General features: G+C 55.1%; 1 protein-coding gene across 1 annotated transcript in view; it reads right to left on the bottom strand.

Moving 5' to 3' along the window:
- The window catches only part of COL22A1 (collagen type XXII alpha 1 chain), a 219,148-nt gene extending 202,571 nt beyond the window's left edge, over nt 1-16,577 (bottom strand). Inside the window, exons 1-2 of the mRNA XM_044247081.1 lie at nt 16,487-16,577; nt 12,312-12,878 (exon numbers count right to left, since the gene is read on the bottom strand). Of these exons, the coding sequence (XP_044103016.1) occupies nt 12,312-12,878; nt 16,487-16,577 (658 nt within the window). The remainder of the gene's footprint in view (nt 1-12,311; nt 12,879-16,486) is intronic.
- Nucleotides 16,578-19,601: the final 3,024 nt, after the last annotated feature.

Here is a 19,601-nt window from a genome sequence, read left to right as displayed (position 1 = left end):
TCAGGATTTCCTGAACAGATGAGGAGAAAATCCCGTAGCAAAGCTATCAGATGGGTTTCTCATCCCCGTGTTCCAGGTGAGCACTTATGCGACTTTCCCGGGGGCACACGGGCAGCCGAGAAGAGCGACCGTGGGCATGTGTCCAGCACTCGCTCTGGGCCAGGGGGCTCCTCTCTAGGCCAGACGCTGCCCGGAGCGTTTTCTACATAATCTGCACAGGGTGGGAGGGATTGGTATTAGTAATAGCCATCGTGCGGACGGAGAAACCAAGCGCGGGGTTACATAATCAGTAGGGAGGTGACGGATGGCAAACCCAGGATGTCAGCTCCAGGCTTCTAAGAAAGGAGGCAGGGAGGGAAGGGGGTGGGGAAAGAGAAAATCCTCGATACCCCAGATTTCTAACAGGTCCTCACTGAGGGCTTTCTGGCTCCCTCTTCCTTTTCATTTTTTCCCCCAATGTTTAAAAACGGAAGCATAGTTGAAATACAGTATTAGGTCAGTTTCAGGTGTACAATATAGGATTTGACATCGTTATGCATTAGGAAATGATCGCCGTGGTATGTGTAGTCACCAACTGTCACCACCTGTCACCACACACGGTTATTACGTAATACGGACCGTGGTCCCTGTGCGGGACTGTTCATCCCCAGGACTTCTGGACTTTACAACTGGACTCTGGTACCGCTTCATCCCCTCCACCCATTTCACGGTCCGCGACCCCCTTCGGGCGACCCCCTGCTGGTTCTCTCCCCCGCACCTGTTCAAGCTCCTGGACCCGGAGGCCAGAGCAGCCCATGGGGGCTCCCCTCATTCCCACTCCCCTGCTCACCTATTTTTCTGTTGTCTGTAACACTTCTGGTGACGACAAATTACTCTTTTTTATTAAAAAAACTTTTTTAGAGGCATAAGGCCCTTTGCGGCTTCCGATGAACAAATGTCTTGTGGACCACGGTGCCTTCGACGCCCTGAGCCAGGCCCTGTTGCCCACCTCGAGACAAGGGAATGTGTGAAACGGGCTGATGACCTGTTTGAGTCAGCTGCCGAGTCCGTGTTCCCACCGCGAGGTTTCTAGTCACCCTCCCTGCATGTGGACTGTGCTGTCACTCTCACACAAAGCAAGAAGGAAGGTGAGAAACTGGCCTGCCTCCAACCCACACTCCCCAGCCAGGGCCCCTTTCCCTCCCATTCCTACCACCTCCTCAGCCCGCTGTGACAGGGGCAGACCTCTGCAGTCCACTTTACCTCTAGGTGTGCAGAGAGGTAGTGCGTCACGGCTGATTTTCATTTGTAAGGACTACCTTTCTGCCCCAAAGATGCCAGGCATGAGGGAACAGCCCCAGGAGCTGACTGGGGGCTTGGCCTCCTGCACCTTTACTCGCCAGCCGTGTAACTTCTCAGGGCTCTGGCAGATGCCTCTCTGAGGCAGCGAATGTGGGGACGGTGGGGACAAGGTCTACAGTCACTCAGGCTGTGCAAGCTACAGGCAGGCACAGGATCTTTGCAACGTGCGAATGTGGGAGATTTCTGCGTACCGCTTTCCAGAGAAGGAAACCGAGGGCAAGTCTTCTGCCCAGATGCACACAGCTGGTAAACAGCAGACTAGTGTGTTTGTGTGTGTGTGTGTGCGCGCGTTTAAGTGTGTACACACGTGATATACACCTGAATGAGCTCATGTGTGTGAGTCTGAGCCAGTGTGGTGTGTGTGTGCATGTGTGTGTACATATACACGTGTGTGTCCATGCCAGCATGTGTGTGTGTCTGAGCCATCGTGTGTGTGCGTGTGTGCGTCTGAGCCATCGTGTGTGTGCGTGTGTGCCTTGTGTTTCAGTGTCTGCGTTTATGCGGGGGAGGGGTGGGTGGATTAAGCTCAGAGAAGCCAGAGTCTGTGATTAAAAGGACGGACACAGACACGTCGTGCAGCACATGCAGTTCCAGTCACCTAGCACACACCGCGCTGACAGAGGATTTCCTCCAGTCTTCCAGTAAGTGTGAAGTTTTGCCAGAAGCATTGCAATTCATCGGCCGCATTTCTTGGAAAGCCCCTGGACACTGTGTAAGCCCCGTGTCCCGCCTGTCCTCTGGCAAGTGGGATGGACGTTCAGCTAGAACAAGGTCAGCTGCAGGACGTGTGAGTCACTCAGAAGTGCAGGATTTCTCCGTGTCTTTAATGACATGGGTGTGTACTTACACACAGACATACAGACCGTGTGTACGAATACGCGCCTTTTGCAAGTAGTGCCAAACTAGTTGTGGCCACCATACTTTACCCCTTTATCAACCCTATAGGAAAACCACCGTGGGAACCACAGAGCCCGGCCTCCATGAGCTGGAATGCTTGGCATGACCTGGTCCCAGTCAACGGGACGCCCATGCCTACGTGGATGTTTACGTGGCATGGCACCAGGAAAGGGTGCTGGGGCTGGCCCGAGGTCCTCCAGCTCAGCAGCAGCCAGGGGACGATGCTGACTCGTACCTGACCCCGGGGCCCATCTCCTCCAGTTGGGACACGAATCCTTGTCTGAGGCCAGGGAGGATGGGAGGTTTTCCTAAAGATCTCGGGTGACCCTCAAAACGACAAACAGAGAAGGCATCCACAACAGCAGCACACGGCGGGGATAGCATGATGGTGACCAAGACATTGAGGAGAGGGGAGAGGCGCCTTCTAAAGGGAACCCCCCCATCCCAGTCAGCATCCAAGGAGGAAGCCGAAGTCCCATAAATTACCCTAGGGTCACAGCGTTCACAGCAGTGACTTCAGATTTCCAGCCATCCCATCAGAATGCACTGTCAGGGGTCAGCAAGCTTTTTTCTGCAAAGGGTCAGACTGCAAACAGCCTTTACGGGTCATGCAGCCTCTGTCACAAGTACTTGGCTTGAGGTCGTGGTGTGAACACAGCCACACACGGTATGTGAACAAGCTGACAAGCTGTAGTCCAACAACACTCAATTCTAACAACCAGTGCCTGGGCAGAAGGGCCCTAAGGGCCATCGTCGGCTGCCCCCGTCTTCAATCCAGAAGGATCTCGTGTGCCTGAACAGGCCAGTGTCCTGCCCAGAGCTCCTGATCCGTGAACTTCGTGAACCTGAGTCTCAGCTGGGGTCCTTTCCTGGACAGCGAGCTCAGATCCCGCTACGTTAGGTTTGGGCACTCTGATTTTTGGCATGTTCTAGCTCATATAGACGTGACCTAAATAGTATGACAACACAATGATAAGAGCTGCCACCCATTAGCCGCCAGACCAGTAAGTATCATTGCGGTTACACAGACAAAGAAATCAAGTCTCTGAGACGTGAAGTCCCGGCCCAGGGGCCCCTGCTGGCAGGTGGCAGGGCTGGGACTCCACCCTCCGCCCTCAGTCAGGCCTTCTCACAGGGGCCATATCTCCTCCGGGGCGGGGGTGTGTGGACAAGGACACCGCATCAAGGGAGGGGGTGAGCAAGGCTGAGAGACCCCCGGGCTCGGGCCCTCCGAAGCTCGAGCAGCACAGACAGACAGCTGCGGGACGTCTGCCTCCGATTCCAGAGAAGGAGACGGCTGGGGGAAGTGCAACATGGATGTAGGGTCCTTTGGCGGGACATGACCAAAAAAAATGGTTGAAAACATAGCCCTACATGAAAAGTACTTAGCTCAATCACCTTTCTAGAAAATAGTACATGTACACCTGCTCACCTGCACACACAGAATGTACACATGTGTATGATGCTTGTAATTTACACACGCACACGTAGATCACACGTATGCATGAACTCATGTGTACATATATGTGCATATACCTGTGTGCATGTATGTGTGTGTATGGTATTAGTATTAGTATTTAGTACATGTATTTACTACACATGTGTAGTAAAAGCAAACACTGCATAGCAGGTGATCAGGGCCACCCCGAGCCGAGCACTTCCCCCGCCCCATTAAATCCTCACGATACCCTCCAAGGTAAGGAAGGTGTCAGCATCCTGTCTGTGTGCACACAAGGCCACTTAGAGGGCAGGAAACCGAGGGCAGCAAGCAGAGCTGGGCGTGCCGGGTGGCGGCTAGGGCAAGGACCCTGACGGCTCCTCACTGTTGAGGGGAAGAGCCCGTAGGAACACACGTGCACGGGCACATGCAGGGTTCTGCACGGGGAGACGGTATGGCACCATCACAGGAAGCCAGGACCCAGAAGTGGGGGGTGGTCTGTTCAGAGAGTGGAGGGTATGCGGGCACACGGCCCTCCCACTACAGCAGGACAGTGGGGGCAGAATGGTGCCCCCATTTCATGCCCCACCAGAATGGTGGTTTTGACACAGGAGTTCCTCGGGTTTAGGAGGAGACAGGAATCAGGCAGGGACATGCTCCAAACAGCTCCCAGGATCCTCTCCAGCCATGGGCCTGGCTGGGCACAGCTGGGAGACCATCCCTCTCCCCGATGTCTGCCAATTACGCATAACTGATGGGTGGTTTTCAGTTTTTCATCATTTTCAGTCACTGTCTAATAACATTTCCTAGCACATAAGCAGAATTAAGTAACCCAGTTACTATTTCGAGGGGGTGAGCTCAATCATAACAAGTTTTCCCAGGAGGAACTCCCGGTGACCTTTAGGCAAAGGGTGGGCCCTGGCGGAATTACTTCTTGAGGCTGATGCGGTCCGAGGGCCAAGCCACAGACATCCACGTGGCGGCTCCAAACCCACAGCTCAGGCTGCCACAGACTCCTCCCGGGCCTTTGGGTCCACACAGAGGACAAGCTGGGTCTGGTGGCCACACACGCGTTCCCAGGTGTGTGTATGTGTGTCCCGGCCTCACCACCAGCCTCTGGGCAGGCAGAAGGACATGGGATGGAGGCAGATGCAGGAAGAACTGCTCACTGGGGACAAGACCAGCCATAGGCTGCGCCTTCTTGGATGACTGTAAGACTCAGGTTCAGAGGAGATGGGCTCCAAAGAAATTCTGAGGCTGGCCGTGCCAGCCGCTGTGCCAACAGATGGCCCCAAAGCCCTTCCCTTGGGCGTTACTGCTGGGTCTTCAAGGGAACAGTTTATTCTAGGGGTTTGAGGTGGACTCAGCTTCATGCCAAAAAAAAAAAAAAAAAAAAAGACTCATGGCTGGATTCCTTCTTCTCCGCAAACTTGGGAACGTGAAGCCAGCAAACCAAGCCTCAGTTTCCACCTCCTGAAGTGGAGGATACCAACACTGTCCTTCTCTCACGCTCCCCTCCAAGCACTCAGAGTGCACGCCTACCCCAGGCCCTTGGCTTTCACCGCTGCCTCTGCCTGGAACTTGGGATGTGGACTGTTGCTGCTTGTCATCCCAAGATCAACTCAGTTCTTCACAAGAGGCCTCTGGGAATGTCACTCTAAAAGCAGAACCACAGATGTCTCACTCAAGGAGGAGCACGTGCCTTAGAACCAAGTCTGGGACAGAACAGGGCACTGGTTAAAATGTGTTGGAAGAAATAGCCCAGTACTATAGACAGTCCTTAAAACACCCACACTTGTGACCCGGTATCTTTGAAAGTCTAAGCCGTCCGTCCCCAATTATATCAACAAGTTGTGTTATTTACCAATAATACACTACTAAAAGAAAAAAAAAAGGACACATTTTCAAGTGAACCTAATAACTCACTCATTCAGAAAGTGAAATGACCCTTTGATCACCACCCCCAAGAGCACAGCAAGGCCTCGATGGCCAGAGCGCGCTGGGCTGGGCTGCCCCAGTGCTGTCACAGCAGACGAGGGTCGTGAGGAGGTGCCCCCCCCCAACAGGGAGTGGAGACTCGGGGAGGGGGCCGAATGAACGCAGGCGCCCACTAATTCAATGCAGAGCTGGGGTGTGGATGCCGACCTTTTTCTAGCGAGAGCCACCCGGGAACAGTAAAACTAACCATCCTGCCACAGGAGATAAGTCAGTCCCCCTCTGGCCACACCCTGTCCCCCACTTCTGCCATACTGGTACACAGAGCTTCCAGCTGCCTGGACGCCCTCTGGGACAGCAGCACAGCTAAGCACCAACACACCAGCAAGAGAGGCAGACGGAGGGGGATGCCCACGTGTCACACGACAAAGCACCGCAGAGCACGGGGCAGGCCACTCGGCGCTAACCCACGCCTGCATCCCAGCCCAGCTGTCCGAAAGCCGGAAGACGGTAACCCAGGACGGTGCCCCTGCTCGTGGGGAGAGGGGAGGGAGGACCACCGCCGGGCATCCCCGAAATAGAAGGAGGCGGAGGTCTCAGCTGTGGCCAGCCGGCGCTCCACAGGCTCACTCACGGCCACCCGATACGCTATATAAAGGTTGTTTTGTGGCCATGACCCAGCCTGGGGTGGAGAAGGTTCTTAATTACAGCCAGGGCTCTGGGGCTGGGCCGGTCCCGGTCTCCACCCCACGCACTGCAGGAAGCCAGGCTGAGACTGCGTCCCCTGGGGACCCGCTCAGGCCACAGAGGCCGGAGTCGATGCCATGACACAGGGGCCCCTCCCTGCAGGAGCCCGAGGCCGGGCACTAGTGAGCCACATACCGTGAGCTCCATTCAAGGACTCTGCAAGCAGCCGCTGGTCACCGGGTGAGCCAGGCCGGTGCGGGGCACCAGCTCGGTTCAGTATCAAAACTCCAAAGGATGGCAGAGGGGCAGCCTGAGCAGCCTGACTCCCAGCGGTGGGCACTGAAGCGAACAGACACGGAACCCCTGTCTCCCTGAGATCCTGGGCAAGCTGTGTAGACCCCCTGTGCCTCAGGGCCGTCCACAGAACAGGAGGAACCAGGAACCCCGTGTTGGGAATTTGGGGAGACATCCCCGACATGGAGGGTTGAAAAATGCTCCCTAAATATCCCAACTTACTGGAAGGAACTCAGGACCTGGGGCAAACAGGACAGGGTTCGGCTCCCAGGGCTGCCCTTTGCCTGCTGGGCCACTGGGGGAGTGAGTCGAACCCAGTCCTCACTGATGCTCGGTAATCCCAGTGCTAGCCGACCCTGGGCTACACACGGATTCTGACAAAGGGTACCCACAGGCTAAGTCACAAAGGGGCCAGAACAAAAAACAGTAGAAGTAGGGATTCTACTGCCAGCCATGTGCCAGGTGGGAGGTTATGCAGCTAGAATTCGAATGGAGCTCTTGGTCGAGCATTTCACACAGGTGGCCCCGGGGCATTTGGACAGAGAAACCTCCACTATGGCTGCCCCAAGGAATCTGTCCGATCTCAGGCCCATTCCTGCTCCCACAGCGCCCTCTCCTCAGCTCACCTGGTCACTCTCAGCTGGGCTTCTAGACCAGACCAGCCACTGCCCAGAGCCCCAGCCTACACTGTCTCACGGCTGGGGGGCTGCTGCACCCCACCCCAGACAGGGGCCCTTCACTTCCTGTGCACTGACCCGGGAGGTTCCGCTTCCCCTCGGAAGGGCCGCCCCAGGGAGCCTGCTGTCCCTCAGAGCCGCTCCCCCCCCTTCTACAGCCAAGCGCTGGATGGAAAAGCACAGGCTTTGTATGCGACGGGACCTCCGCTCAGCTCGGGGTGGGGGGGGGCAGCAGCGGGGGAGGGCGGGGGAGGAGGGGGAGGAGCCGCACATGTGGACTCCGGACCTAATAGTAAAGTTTCTAGCAGCTGCGTTTGAAAAAGTAGAAGAAACAGGTGACATTAATTTTACTAATATATTGTATGTATCCCTAAATTCCCCAAATATTCATATTTAAATACGTAATCAATAGCAAAGATATTCATGAAACGCGTTCTTGGTCATCCTGCCTACAAAAACTGGTGTGTACAGTCCCTGTGGCACTTCTTGGTTCGGACCAGCACCTGACTAGTCAAGGCCCACCCACGCTGGCAGGCACAGGACTGGAGCATCACTCCCTGGGGGCAGAACTCAGTGTCGACATCCCCTTGCGGGCTGGGTGAGGAGCGGGGAGAGAGTGGAATGCGAAGTGCTGGCAGCGTTTCGTGCTCGGAGAACAGCAGACTTCCTGGTTCCGTTCACTCCGGCGGAGCCCAGTCAGGGTCCTGCCCCTGTGCATCTGTCCCACCCGAAGAGCAGGGGGACATGTCCGGCATGATTCTGACTTTTCCAGATGCTCATCATCTTCAGAATCTAACCATTTATCTCCGCTCATCAATAGATAGATAAGTTCAATATTTCAGTTCACGTTGGGTTTGATTTCAGGTTTGCAAAATACTCCTAACCTCTGTGTTTGGAAGGGGCTGGATCGTTGCACACGTACCTCTAACATGCCCACAGCAACAGAAGCACGGCACGAACCCAGCTTCCCACCCGATTTCCTTTGAGCAACATTTAAGCGGCTCCTTTGCACCCCAAGCCCTGTTCCAGGCACTCAGAAGCCGCAAGGAACAGACCTGGCCCCCGTGAAGCTTGTTCTTGTGTGCGAAGGCAGACCCCAGGCAGATAAACAACTAGACACGTGAAGCTGCGGGTGGTAACCAGGGTCCACATGCCGTCGTGTAATTAGCTGCTGCCACGTTCCTGCTGCCCTGAGTAGACAAAAGCTTCTCGAGGGAAGGAGAACGTCAGACCCTTCGCTGCATCCTGGAAACCCAGCAAGGGCCCCAGCAGGGAGTCACTCGGTGTGGGGTTGCTACGTGAATGAATGAATGAATGAATGAGCCATTGCTACAATGTCTGCTGGGTTGAAAACTGCGTGAATGAATGACTTGATCGAGTCCGAGGACTGCGACCCCGCACCCCTGTTGAATGAGGGATCACTAGGCTGGACGGAACTGAAGGACGGCCGCACCAAGCACCCCACGCTGCTTGTGATTTTCCAGACCATCGAATGACGCCCCCGTTCCAGAGAGCCCCGGTTTGGGTTCTGAAGTCACCCAGAGAGATCCCGGGTGTGCGCAGGGATTTCTGGTCGTGTGAAGCTTTGGTTTTGTGATGCTCCTTGATTTCATCTTACCACATATATTTCAGTATGTTACTGTTAGCTATTTTGTTTTGTTTTGCTTTCTTTCTAATTGAAGCAATTGTAAGGGGATTTTGTTTCATTTGTTACCAGAACCGAGCAGGCCTGTAGTCAGCTTACAGCTGTATTTACAAAAACGGATTCCCTCTAGACGACTGAGCATAACTTACATCTTACATCTATTTAGGTTTTTGGAAGAGCCTGGCTACGGGGAGTTTTCTTAATGTTATCACGGGGGACATGCGGTGTCCCCGGCTGGCTGGCATCTGGTCCCCCTTTTCTTGGTCGTGGCCCCCAGTGACTCTGCGTGGGTCAAACCCCTTTCCTTGAGGGAGTGGAGTGGGCATAGTGACAAGGATGGGGTCATGTGATTTCGGCCCCAAACAGTCAGCTTCTTTCCACTCCAAAGCCACAGTGTTGGTCTGGGGAGAGCCGCAGACCCACACTTGTCTGTCAGACCAAATCCAGGCCTCCTGGGCCATGGTCTCATGGCTCCTGGCCCTAAGATGCACTACAGGGACTCCCAGTGTGCCCTCCCACACGTGTTCTCGCCTCCTCTGCCCTCCCGCCCCTGGAGGCTGGCCCCTGGGACGCCATCACTTGGACCCCTTATGGGCTGCTGTCAGACAGGCTTAGGCTGGGGGAGAGGGGAGCTGCGGGGAGGGGAGAGAGGGCAGGGGCTTCCTTCCTGCTCCCTCTAGGCCACCACCGAGGGAGCAGCTGTCCTCGCTGAGGTGACTCCAGCCCCTTCCATCTCATGGGGCTCTTGCCATCAGCCCCCTTTTCCCACTGTCCATTCCTGGGGGCTCAGTATCCCTCCTTGACCTCACCTGTCTCTTGACAAAGCCTTCATCAGCGCCTTGCTGTGGACCATGCCTGCTAGGACCCGGACATACAAGCCTGCCAGGAACAGTTAACACCAAGGAGAAACCACACGGAATGAGTGGAATGAGCCCCAGCCTCATTGTTCAAGCCTACCTGACCTTTGACCTTTATTGTCGCGTGTGATACGAATTTACTTCATTCCCCAAGCTAGTTACAGCGGGGCCTCTATTGCCTATGATCGAAAGCACAGTCCCTGACTCCGAACGGAGGTTGGTGAGTACAAGGAGGCCAGCACGTGGAGGCTGACAGCCTAGATTCCGTCCCCAGTCCTGCCCTTCTATTACCTGGGCAGCAGGTCCTGGGAGCTGTCCCCACCATTCCCAGAACCACGCCCTGAGCACGGAAGTTCTCTAAAATTTAGATTCTGCCTGGCCAACATCTAGAACCATCTGAACCAAGGCTGGCAGGATAGTAAAATGCCAGTGGGCAGGGGCTAGAGGACCTCCCTGAATTAAAGTGTTCTGGGATCACAGCAGGTACAAAGACCCCTGCACCAGCATGTTGGACTTCTGCCTCCTGGCTGGGCCTACGGCCCGGTGTCTGGCTCTCATCACCCCAGAGGTCAGTCCTGAGCCCTGGCCCTCCCAGCCTCTCTCTCCTGCCTTCCTGCCCTCTCCCGTCTTAGCTATAGCATCCCTCTGGCTTCCTGCAGAGGGCCTAGCAGCTGCCCCTCCCAGGACCTCAGCAGGCTGCATGCTCGTATCTGTGAGAAGGAGGTCACCATAATCTATGTGGCTGTAATGAGGGTCAAGTGAAAGCTCACAGTCGATGCCTCGCACACTACCGGAGGCTTTCCTTCCCTTAGCGCTCAGGGCGTCTATTTCATCATCTGTGGAACGGGGGCTAGTCCTCAGTGCTCCGTCCACCCCCAGCACTGTTCGTCCTCCGAATTTCTCCTACCGTCCTGTAAAGGGTTTCCTTGGGTCCTGCTGTCCTGTCAGCATTCCATTCCCACCGATCTGATGGTGTCACACCCCTACACGAGACCCCTCCACACCTGATCTTAGCACCCAAGCCCTCCTCTGTTGAGAACGTGACGATCATACAAAGCCACCAACCCCAGCCCCCGACGTGACCGCAGCCACATGGCTCCATTACACTTCCTTGACTGTGTCATGCCGTCCTTCAACCCCTCAACCTACAGCTCAGGCATGTCCTCCTCCAGGAAGCCCTCCCTCATTCTCAGCGTCATCACCAAACACAACCACGAGAGGACACCGGGAGATTCTGTGACCTTTATTAAGGTCACACCCGCAGTATTATGTCCCTTTTTATGTGTCTCTTTTGCCATCTGGACTATGAATACTCCAAGGGCAGGAGTTTTGTCTGATCTTTTTCAAAAGGCCCAGAAATCAGCACAAGGCCACACGAAAACTAGATTCCCAATTAGTATCTATGAATAAATAAGTAGAAGTCGAGATTAAGTGAGCCACGGAGCGGTCTGGAGCCCGAGGGTATCGGGTGCTGGACACAGTTTAGCCATTTTCTCCCAGGGCTGCAAGCCAGGACTGTCCCTGCGACCAGGCCCCCTGCCACTCTGCCAAGTCACGCCCCGCTGCTCCTGCCACCAGCCACAGCCCCACGGCTTCCCTGTCCCCGGCGAGCTGTGACGCTCGGAGCTTCAGGCTCAGTCCCCGGAAGCAGCCGGCAAGACAGAGGCGGAGACCCTGCTCCCAGCCCCCACCTGCTGGCCCTGGAGGGGCGCGATACCGAACATTGTCATGACCCAGGAGGGACAACTGTCATCCCCAGGAAGCAGGCAGAACAGAAGCTGCACAAAGACTGGCCCACAAAAACCCACGTCAGCCTCCATGTCCCGTGCAGCAGGCTGTCCTGAGAATGACCCGAGGTTCCTGGAGGTCAGCCTTCAGGCTCAGAAGCCCGGGGGCTGTCAGCTCCCTGCCTGGGCCCAACCTCCCCGCTGGCCCATAACCAGCCACAGTCCACAGATTCCAGACGGCCTCGGGTTATCTCAGAGGGCGCCAGGTCAACAGCACTTGGCCTCTGGGATAAGCTGGGCCTGACCATCTCCAAAAGGCTCCCTGGGGATCACGGCTACAGTCCAGAAGCCTATCTGTGCCTACTTCCTTATGCCACCCATCCCTGCGGTCCCTTGGAAGAACAAAGGGCCCTGCTCGCGTTCACCTGCCATGTGCTCCCGAAGGGCTTTGCGAGCCGGGGCTCCGACCTGGGCAGCCTGTAGGGGAGCAGATGCGCTCCCCTACAGAAATGGGGATCAGACTCCTGGCATTCAACCCTCTCCAGGTCTCGGGGTGGGTGGGGCCGAGAAGCCAGCCCTCTTTAATTTCCTTCCCGCCTGCGCCCTGGAGGCGGGGCCCAGAGAGGACCCCGGTGTGCGCCGAGCCAGGTGCGCGCCGCCCTCCCGGGTGCAGCAGGGCTACATGCCAGACTGGTTCCCGCTTTCCTCGGTGACTGAGCCCCTGACCCACGTGCTTCCGCGCAGCCCTGCCACCTGCCAGCGGGCAGCTCGGGGCTCCCCTCTGCTCGGGCCCCATGCCCTGCGCACACTCACTTTCGCACAGGCGACGCCTCAGCTTGCCCCGGATCTTGTCGATGGCGTTGAAGTCGGACACGTGGAAGACGTGGGCGGACTTGGGCTTGGAGGCGATCTCCTCCAGCTCCTCCTTGAGCGCCGCCCCGACGCCCACGGCGAAGATGCGGATGCCGGCGCGGTGGGCGGCGGCCGCGGCGTCCAGCACCAGGTCCTGGCTGCGGCCGTCGGTCAGGAGGATGGCCACCTGCTTGAAGGCGCGGTCCCCGGGGCGGCCACCGGCCTGCGGCGAGAAGCTGTGGCGCGTGATGAAGCGCAGCGCGTCGCCGGTGTTGGTGTTCCCGCCGTGGTAGGCCAGGTGCCGCGCCGCCGCCTTGACCGCCTCCCGCGAGCCGAACAGGCCCAGCTCGAAGGCGGTGGTCGGCCGGTCGCTGTAGCGCACGACCCCCACGCGCGTGCGGTCGGGGCCCACCTCGAAGGTGTCCACCAGGTTGGCCACCCACTGCCGGACCTTCTCAAAGTCCTCCTTGCCCACGCTGGAGGACGTGTCCAAGAGGAAGACCAGGTCGTAGTGGACAGTCTTACAACCTGCAGGGGTGGGGTGGGGGGAGGAAGAGGAAGGGTGACCTGGGGCACACGGATTCGGAAAGGTCACCCTAGTGGAGTGGGGGGAGGACCTCACTTTCTGAACTGGTTTCTGATGACGAGTGTCCCCACGGCTGCTGTGAGGTCCGGCTGCCAATATGTGTTCTTGCATGGAAGTAGCCAACGCTCACAGCACGCAGCTCTATCACTTTCTTCAATAGCTTTTGTTTTGGTCACCCAGAGACTTATTTTTTAAACTCACTGCAAAGAACACATGCTCTTTTCAGAAAAGGCCATCAGAAGAATGTTTTAACTGCTTATGTTTCCATCTACAGAGAGGTCACGCTGTTAGCCCACAGTGTATAAACCTAATTATTAGGGACCATACCAGATGCACTGGTGCATTGCTGTTTCCCCCACACCCGGCAGTTGCTGGAAACCCTTTTCCAGTGTGACGATGCCAGTTTCCATGGCTGCAAGATGACATTGCTCAGAGCCCATAATTTATTTAGCCAGTGCTCTCATGCTAGATGTTTAAATAGTTCCTGGATTCCAGTATTATAATTCATACAAAATATACTGCACTCCTATATTTTAAGTATAAATTTGCAGAACTTCTACAATGCTTTATAAAGATTGCATATTTTAACATATAATACACTTCTATTTTTATAAACTTTGTAAGTTTAAAAGTTATAAAAACTTCTGATTGAACAGAAGAGGACACTCTACAATTTATTTCTCATCCTCAGCGCAACGCTGTGCACAAGCTTGCTCATCCCCACTTCACAGTTGGTGAGGTGAGGAAAAGGGTTTCCAAACTCCAGAGAGCTGCACAAACGTAACCACCAAGAAGCCTCGCTCTTGACTTTTACAGAATCTGAGGCTTGATTGTACCACCAGCAGCAGCTGACCAGGCCTCTGGAGCACCTGGCAAAAACATTTGTCTAGTAAAACCAAAATAAGAACAACGATTGCAAAAACATTAAAAAAATAAACAAAACCCGTTGGTTAAGCTGTCATGTTGGAAAAAGTACAAAAAAAAAAAAAAAAAATCCCACGACCGCCAGTGTGCAAGAGAAGGCAGCCACCTGTTCTTCCGCAGGCCCTGGGCTCCGTCACACCCATTTACAGAATTTAGGAGCCTTATGAAGGACAGTGTTTTTGACCCAACACTTCCAAATTCAGGGATTTACACTAATAAAACAATCAGATAAAGACGAAGAAAAAATTCTAAAGCTATCTGAGAAGTTCATGCAGCCCTGGCAAGCAAAATCCTGGAGCCTGCTCTGTGCTCCCCCTACGGAACCGCTCCCATGGCCGTCCGCGTGAGCTCACTCGGCTCGGGAATCGGCGGCGGACTGCTGGCTTGAAGGAATCCTCAGTTACTGACACAGACCCGTTCTCCCAGTGTCTTGCGGGGTCTGAAAAGCCGTGTGTCAATGTGATGTCTGTGTGTGCGACTGTGTCTGTACGGATCAGGGGACCTACAAAAAGAAACTTTGCTTACCTCTGGTAAGCAGAACTGTTATTATTTTGTGTTTCTGATTTTATATTTATAAGCAATGAAGTAATTCAGAACACAGAAAACAGTAATGCTGTATTTACAAACATACACACACACACACACACACACACAGGCACACACACATTCCTGTCGCACCCTACCCCAGTGCCTCTCGTGAATTTTCTGTACCTACTTTTACCCTGAGTTCCTAAAATGCAAGTTGCGATCTGCTCTCGGGAGTAAGTAAATCCTCACCTTCCCAGGATTGCTCCCTAACAGGATTAGAACTTTCCGAGTGTGTTTGCCCAGATGTGTGGGCTCAAGAGATAATTCCTGGGGAGTGTTTCTCCTTGACACAGAAGGTCATCCTTTTGTCTTTGGGACAATGATGTCCCAGCCTGTGCAAGGTAATTGCTGCTGTGGGCCAAGCAGGGCCCCCCTGTAGGCTGTAATCCTTGAGCAAATTTGTGTTCAGGCTGCAGAAGGTTCATTGGCTCCAGAGGCCTCACCCGGGGGCCCTTCTGCAATCCCGCACGTTCTCTGCTGGGGGCTGCGGAGACTGCACAATGCGTGCCTGAGAATTACGTGTGCTCTCGCAGCAAGGGCTCTGACCTTGGTGGGGGTGCCCTTGGCTCCCCCCTCCAGGGCAGAGCAGGTGATAGCTCTCCTCTGGCCTGCTGTTCTCCAGGCTGTGAAAGGAGGGCCGGGAAGAGATGGTCCTTGGGCCCTCCCAGTGTGTCGGCTGTGTGGGCTCTTGGGTTCATCTCTGTGGACACAGAACCTGAGGCCGCTCCCCTCTCGCAAAGAGCAGGCCGTGCATGGTCAGAACTGTCTCTCCAGCAAGCCATGCTTTGAGAACCTCAAGCAAGGAGGCGACTTGGGAAAATCAAGGCAGAAGCACAAGGCCGTGTTTCTTGTCTTGTTTCCTCTGCAGGCTCGGGGAACACAGCATGGGCTCAGGTGGGTGCTTTCTTGGGGGCGGCCTCCTCACCTGCTGCGGGGCGGGGGGGGCTTTGGGCTATCCTAGCCTCGGTTCCTCATCTGCACGATGGGGTGGTTCTGCAGCTAGGTGCTCCCTCTGCCGCCTTGGGCCCGTCCCCGAGAGGCGTCCGCCTGTGCCCCGAGGAGCCCAGCACACAGCCTCTGTGTGGGTGCCGTGACCTGCTCATGTACCTGAGCCCTCCTTCGTGTCTCCACACTGACCGCCCCTTCTCCAGGGGGCCCTCAGACAGGTGGGCTGACCACTGTCCCATCACGCCTCACCCCTACTGCCCGGGAGCCTCTTCTCCAACGAACTCCCCCTCCCTCATCTACTCCAGTGGCGTGTTCTCCCTCCGGTCCGGCGGCCTCCAGTGCGTCCACTTCCGCTGGAATGCGCTCAAAGCCCTTCACAGGACAACGCGACCCGGTCCTAGCCCAGCGCTCTGTCCCCAGAAGCCTGCAAGCGCTCGGCAGAGCCACGCTCACGGCACACGGCGTGGTCCACTCGGAACGTGGGCTTCGACAGCTCACGGATCTCCTGCACTCTCCCGCACACACGCTCACACTCACCCACACACACCGGCAGACTCTGACACTCACACGCACTTCCGCACGCTCACATTCACACACATGCTGACACAGTCCCACACGCTCTCTTCCACACTCAGTCACACACACCCCTCAGACGCTCTCACACTCCTGTACTCACTTCTACACACACACTCACTGTCATACACACCCACAGTTGTAGTCACACACTCCTCCTCAGACGTTCACACGCACACGCTGACTTTTATACACTCTCCAGCTCCCACATTCACACACTTTCTCACGCACACCCACACGCTCACCTGACACACTCATGCACTCCCACTTTTACACACACACTCTGACAGTTTCCTAACTCACGCCGTCACGCACACCCTCAGACTCTCGCTCACACACCCACGTTTATGTGCTCCCTGCAGCTCCATCACACGCTCCCACACTCACGCTCCCCTCACACGCTCACACCCGCACTCACTTGCACTCCCCCGCTCACACAGGCACGCACGCGCTCACGCGTGGACACAGACACCGGCAGCTCGGGACCCAGCCCCGGCTCAATCTACGGTGGCCCTACCTGCCCTCTGGGCCTGGCAGCCCCTGTCCCCAGGCCACAGCAGCAGCAGCCACAGGAGACAGGCCGTGGCGTCCCCTCGCAGGCCAGCCATGGCTCTCGCACGCGTATCTTGGCCAGGAAGAGACGCTGTTAAGATCTACTGGAACATACCCTGTGTGGAGAAGGACACACCTTTAGAGAAGGGCTTCAGGGCCAGGAACCCAAAGGAGCAGCCCCAGGCCTGTGTGGGAGAAGGCCGCACCCCAGCCTCCCAACTGCCTTCAACCGATGCACACTCAGGACCTCCGAGCTGCCGTTCCCGGCCATGCAGGCCCGCTCCTTGGCCACCACCGTGTTCTGATCCTAATCGCTGCTTCTGAGCACTTAACAGGCTGTTTCTTTGTTTAATACGTTGTAAGAGGACATCTTGGTACCTAAATCGTGGCCCATATTTAGTTATTTTCCTAGGGCAGGAAGGCACTAGTTTCATATGATGCACTCAGGGCATCGTATGAAATCTTTTAAAAAGAGCCTGATGCAGATTCTCAGCCTTCTTTCTGAAGAGGCTGTATGGGCCCTTGCTGCCCGCGGCCACACAGGAGTTTCCGGGGTCCTCCCCTCACGGCATCCCCGGCAGCACGGACGCCGTCATTCCCTCCACCTGCCAGCTCTACAGGAGAGACGTTGCTTGTGGCTTTCTATGCATTCCTTTGACCTGGGACGTTTATTAGCTAAAGTGTATTTCTCCTTCTGCAGATCTTATGTTCACGGGAATGTCCATTTCAAAAAGTAGTTGTCACTGTTAAAGCCAAGGCCTGGGAGAGGGAAAACAGGTTATAGAATTCTGAGGTATTTACCAGTTGCCTTCATGTGCCGGGTGCTGAGGGCAGGCAGATGACGGACACGGAACCCCCACCCTCAAGGACACTCAGTGACACCTGGGAGACAGGTAACGCATGGGCCCTGGGCACCAGCACAAGGACATTCCTTGTTGCTGGGAACACTGGGACAGTGTTGTCACATGACCGTTTCAGGGGTAGGCCAGGCCTCCTGGATGAGTCAATTTTGGAAAACTGAGTAAGCCTCAACCAGAAAAAAGCAGGTGATCATTTCAGATACAGGAAGCAGCATCGGCAAAGTCCCAGAGGAGAGCCAAGGCGTGATGGCACCAGGAGAACATCTCCCAGGCGGGACAGGTATATGGGCTCTCGTCTGGGCAGATGCCTGAATTTTTGCTGTGTCCCCAGCACCCTCTAGGCAAACTGCCTCATCACTAACAGTCCCCATACAAGCTCACGGAGTATATACAGCCCACCTGACAACACTCCAGAAGTATCACACTCAGGAGGCAGCCACGGGAGTGAGAAGAAAGGCACTTTCCAAAAACAGTACATGGAGGGGCAGAGGCCAAGGTCAGGACTGGAGGGTCCAAGGGGAGAGAGACATAGAATGTCAGCAAGTCCAGTGGGCTGCCCACCCCTTCATCCTTCAAAGCTATAGGAAAGCACAGTCTTGTCTGTCTTGTTTATTCTGCTTCCCAGAACCCAGACCAGTTCTTGGCACACAGTGGGCATTTGACAAAGAAATACTAGATTTAACAGTCAGTGACACAGTCAGGTTATTATCTGAGGTGGAAGGAGCCCTTCATTAGAAGAACACAGACATATTCAAAGATCTGGGAAAGTCACTGAAGAGCAGCTATGTACCATCTGCCCGGTGCTGGGCACTTTCTGATTGTCCAGTAAACTCACACGACCTCCAAGGCAGGCATCATCCCCTCCCCTCAGCAAAGGAGGAAACTAAGATGGAGAAGATACTTGTCTGTCCCCGGGTCACCAAGGAGGGACCAGAACTTGAACTCAGACCCCCCCGGGCTCTGAGCCCACCCCCTTTCCAGGACCTCCATGGACACAGCAAATCCAAATACTAACAACAACCACTGAGCCGTCACTTCTTTTAATGAACTAATAAGTAAGAATGTGGACTGAGGAGATAAGAGGGAAGAGCCATAGCATCCATTATATTTCAGGGCTCAAGAAATGTGGCTGTTTCCCTCATTGCTGAAACTGGGTGGAAGCAGGGCAAAATCGGGCTATACTCTCCAGGTTTCTGCATCTTCCCAAATACAGAAATAAAGAGAAAACTGCAGACCTACATCCCCTATGAATGAGATATGAAAATACTTAACAGGAGACTAGAAACCTGAATTCAGCAGCACACTGAAAGGGTCATACTCGGTGACCATGTGAGATTCACGTGAGGAATGCAAGGCTGGTTCAATATCCAAAAATCAACCCAGGAGTCACACTGAACCAATAGAGCCAAAGAAGACACATGGCGATACCCAATGGTACAGAAGCATTGACAAAATCTTACTCCCTTTCATGATAAAAACACCTGCTACACTAGACGATAAAGAGAGTTTCAACCTGACAAAGGCCACATACCAAAAAAACATAATAACAGACCCTACCTCGTACTGGGTCGTGGCAGGGATTGTTGTAGGGATGGAACTGGCAGGGATTGTTGTAGGGATGGAACTGGCAGGGATTGTTGTAGGGATGGAACTGGCAGGGATTGTTGTAGGGATGGAACACTAAAATGAACAGACAGTCCTTAGCCCAATGCCTCAGCTACTCTCAAGGCCACACGACTGACGTGAGCCGGAGCCAGACTCCTTCCCGGGCCTATCTCTTGAGGCCACCAGCCATCCACAGGTTCCTGTTCCTGGGGTAAAGCCTGGCATTGATAGAGAACCTCTATGCTGTACATATCTCACCTTTCCATCCTTACAACAACCCCAAGGGGTGGCCTATGACATCCCCCATGACCGAGGCTCGGAGTGGGGAGACCGCCCCAGGCACACCCTGCTGGTGTGTGAAAGCCCACCCAAGGCGCTCGGAGACAGTACCCCTTGACTGTAAGCTCTCTTGGAGGGTGTCTGTGCCCACTACTATCCCTCTCTCCAGCTGGCCAGGTACCCCAACTGGGCCCAGGAAGGACTTGTGGAGTTAAAAATCTACAGTCCTGTTTCTCCCTGCTAGAGTACAGGCAGAGTGTGCTGACAGTGTGCACGGTAAGCGCGGTGCCTTCACCGACCTCCTCCCTGAGGTCTCAGCAAACCTGCAAGCTGCCC

Source organism: Neovison vison, chromosome 4 (assembly GCF_020171115.1).
Source record: "Neovison vison isolate M4711 chromosome 4, ASM_NN_V1, whole genome shotgun sequence".
NCBI classification, from domain to species: Eukaryota; Metazoa; Chordata; class Mammalia; order Carnivora; family Mustelidae; genus Neogale; species Neogale vison.
Note: the sequence above shows the minus strand (reverse complement) of the source record. Positions and strands in the feature narration are given on the sequence as shown.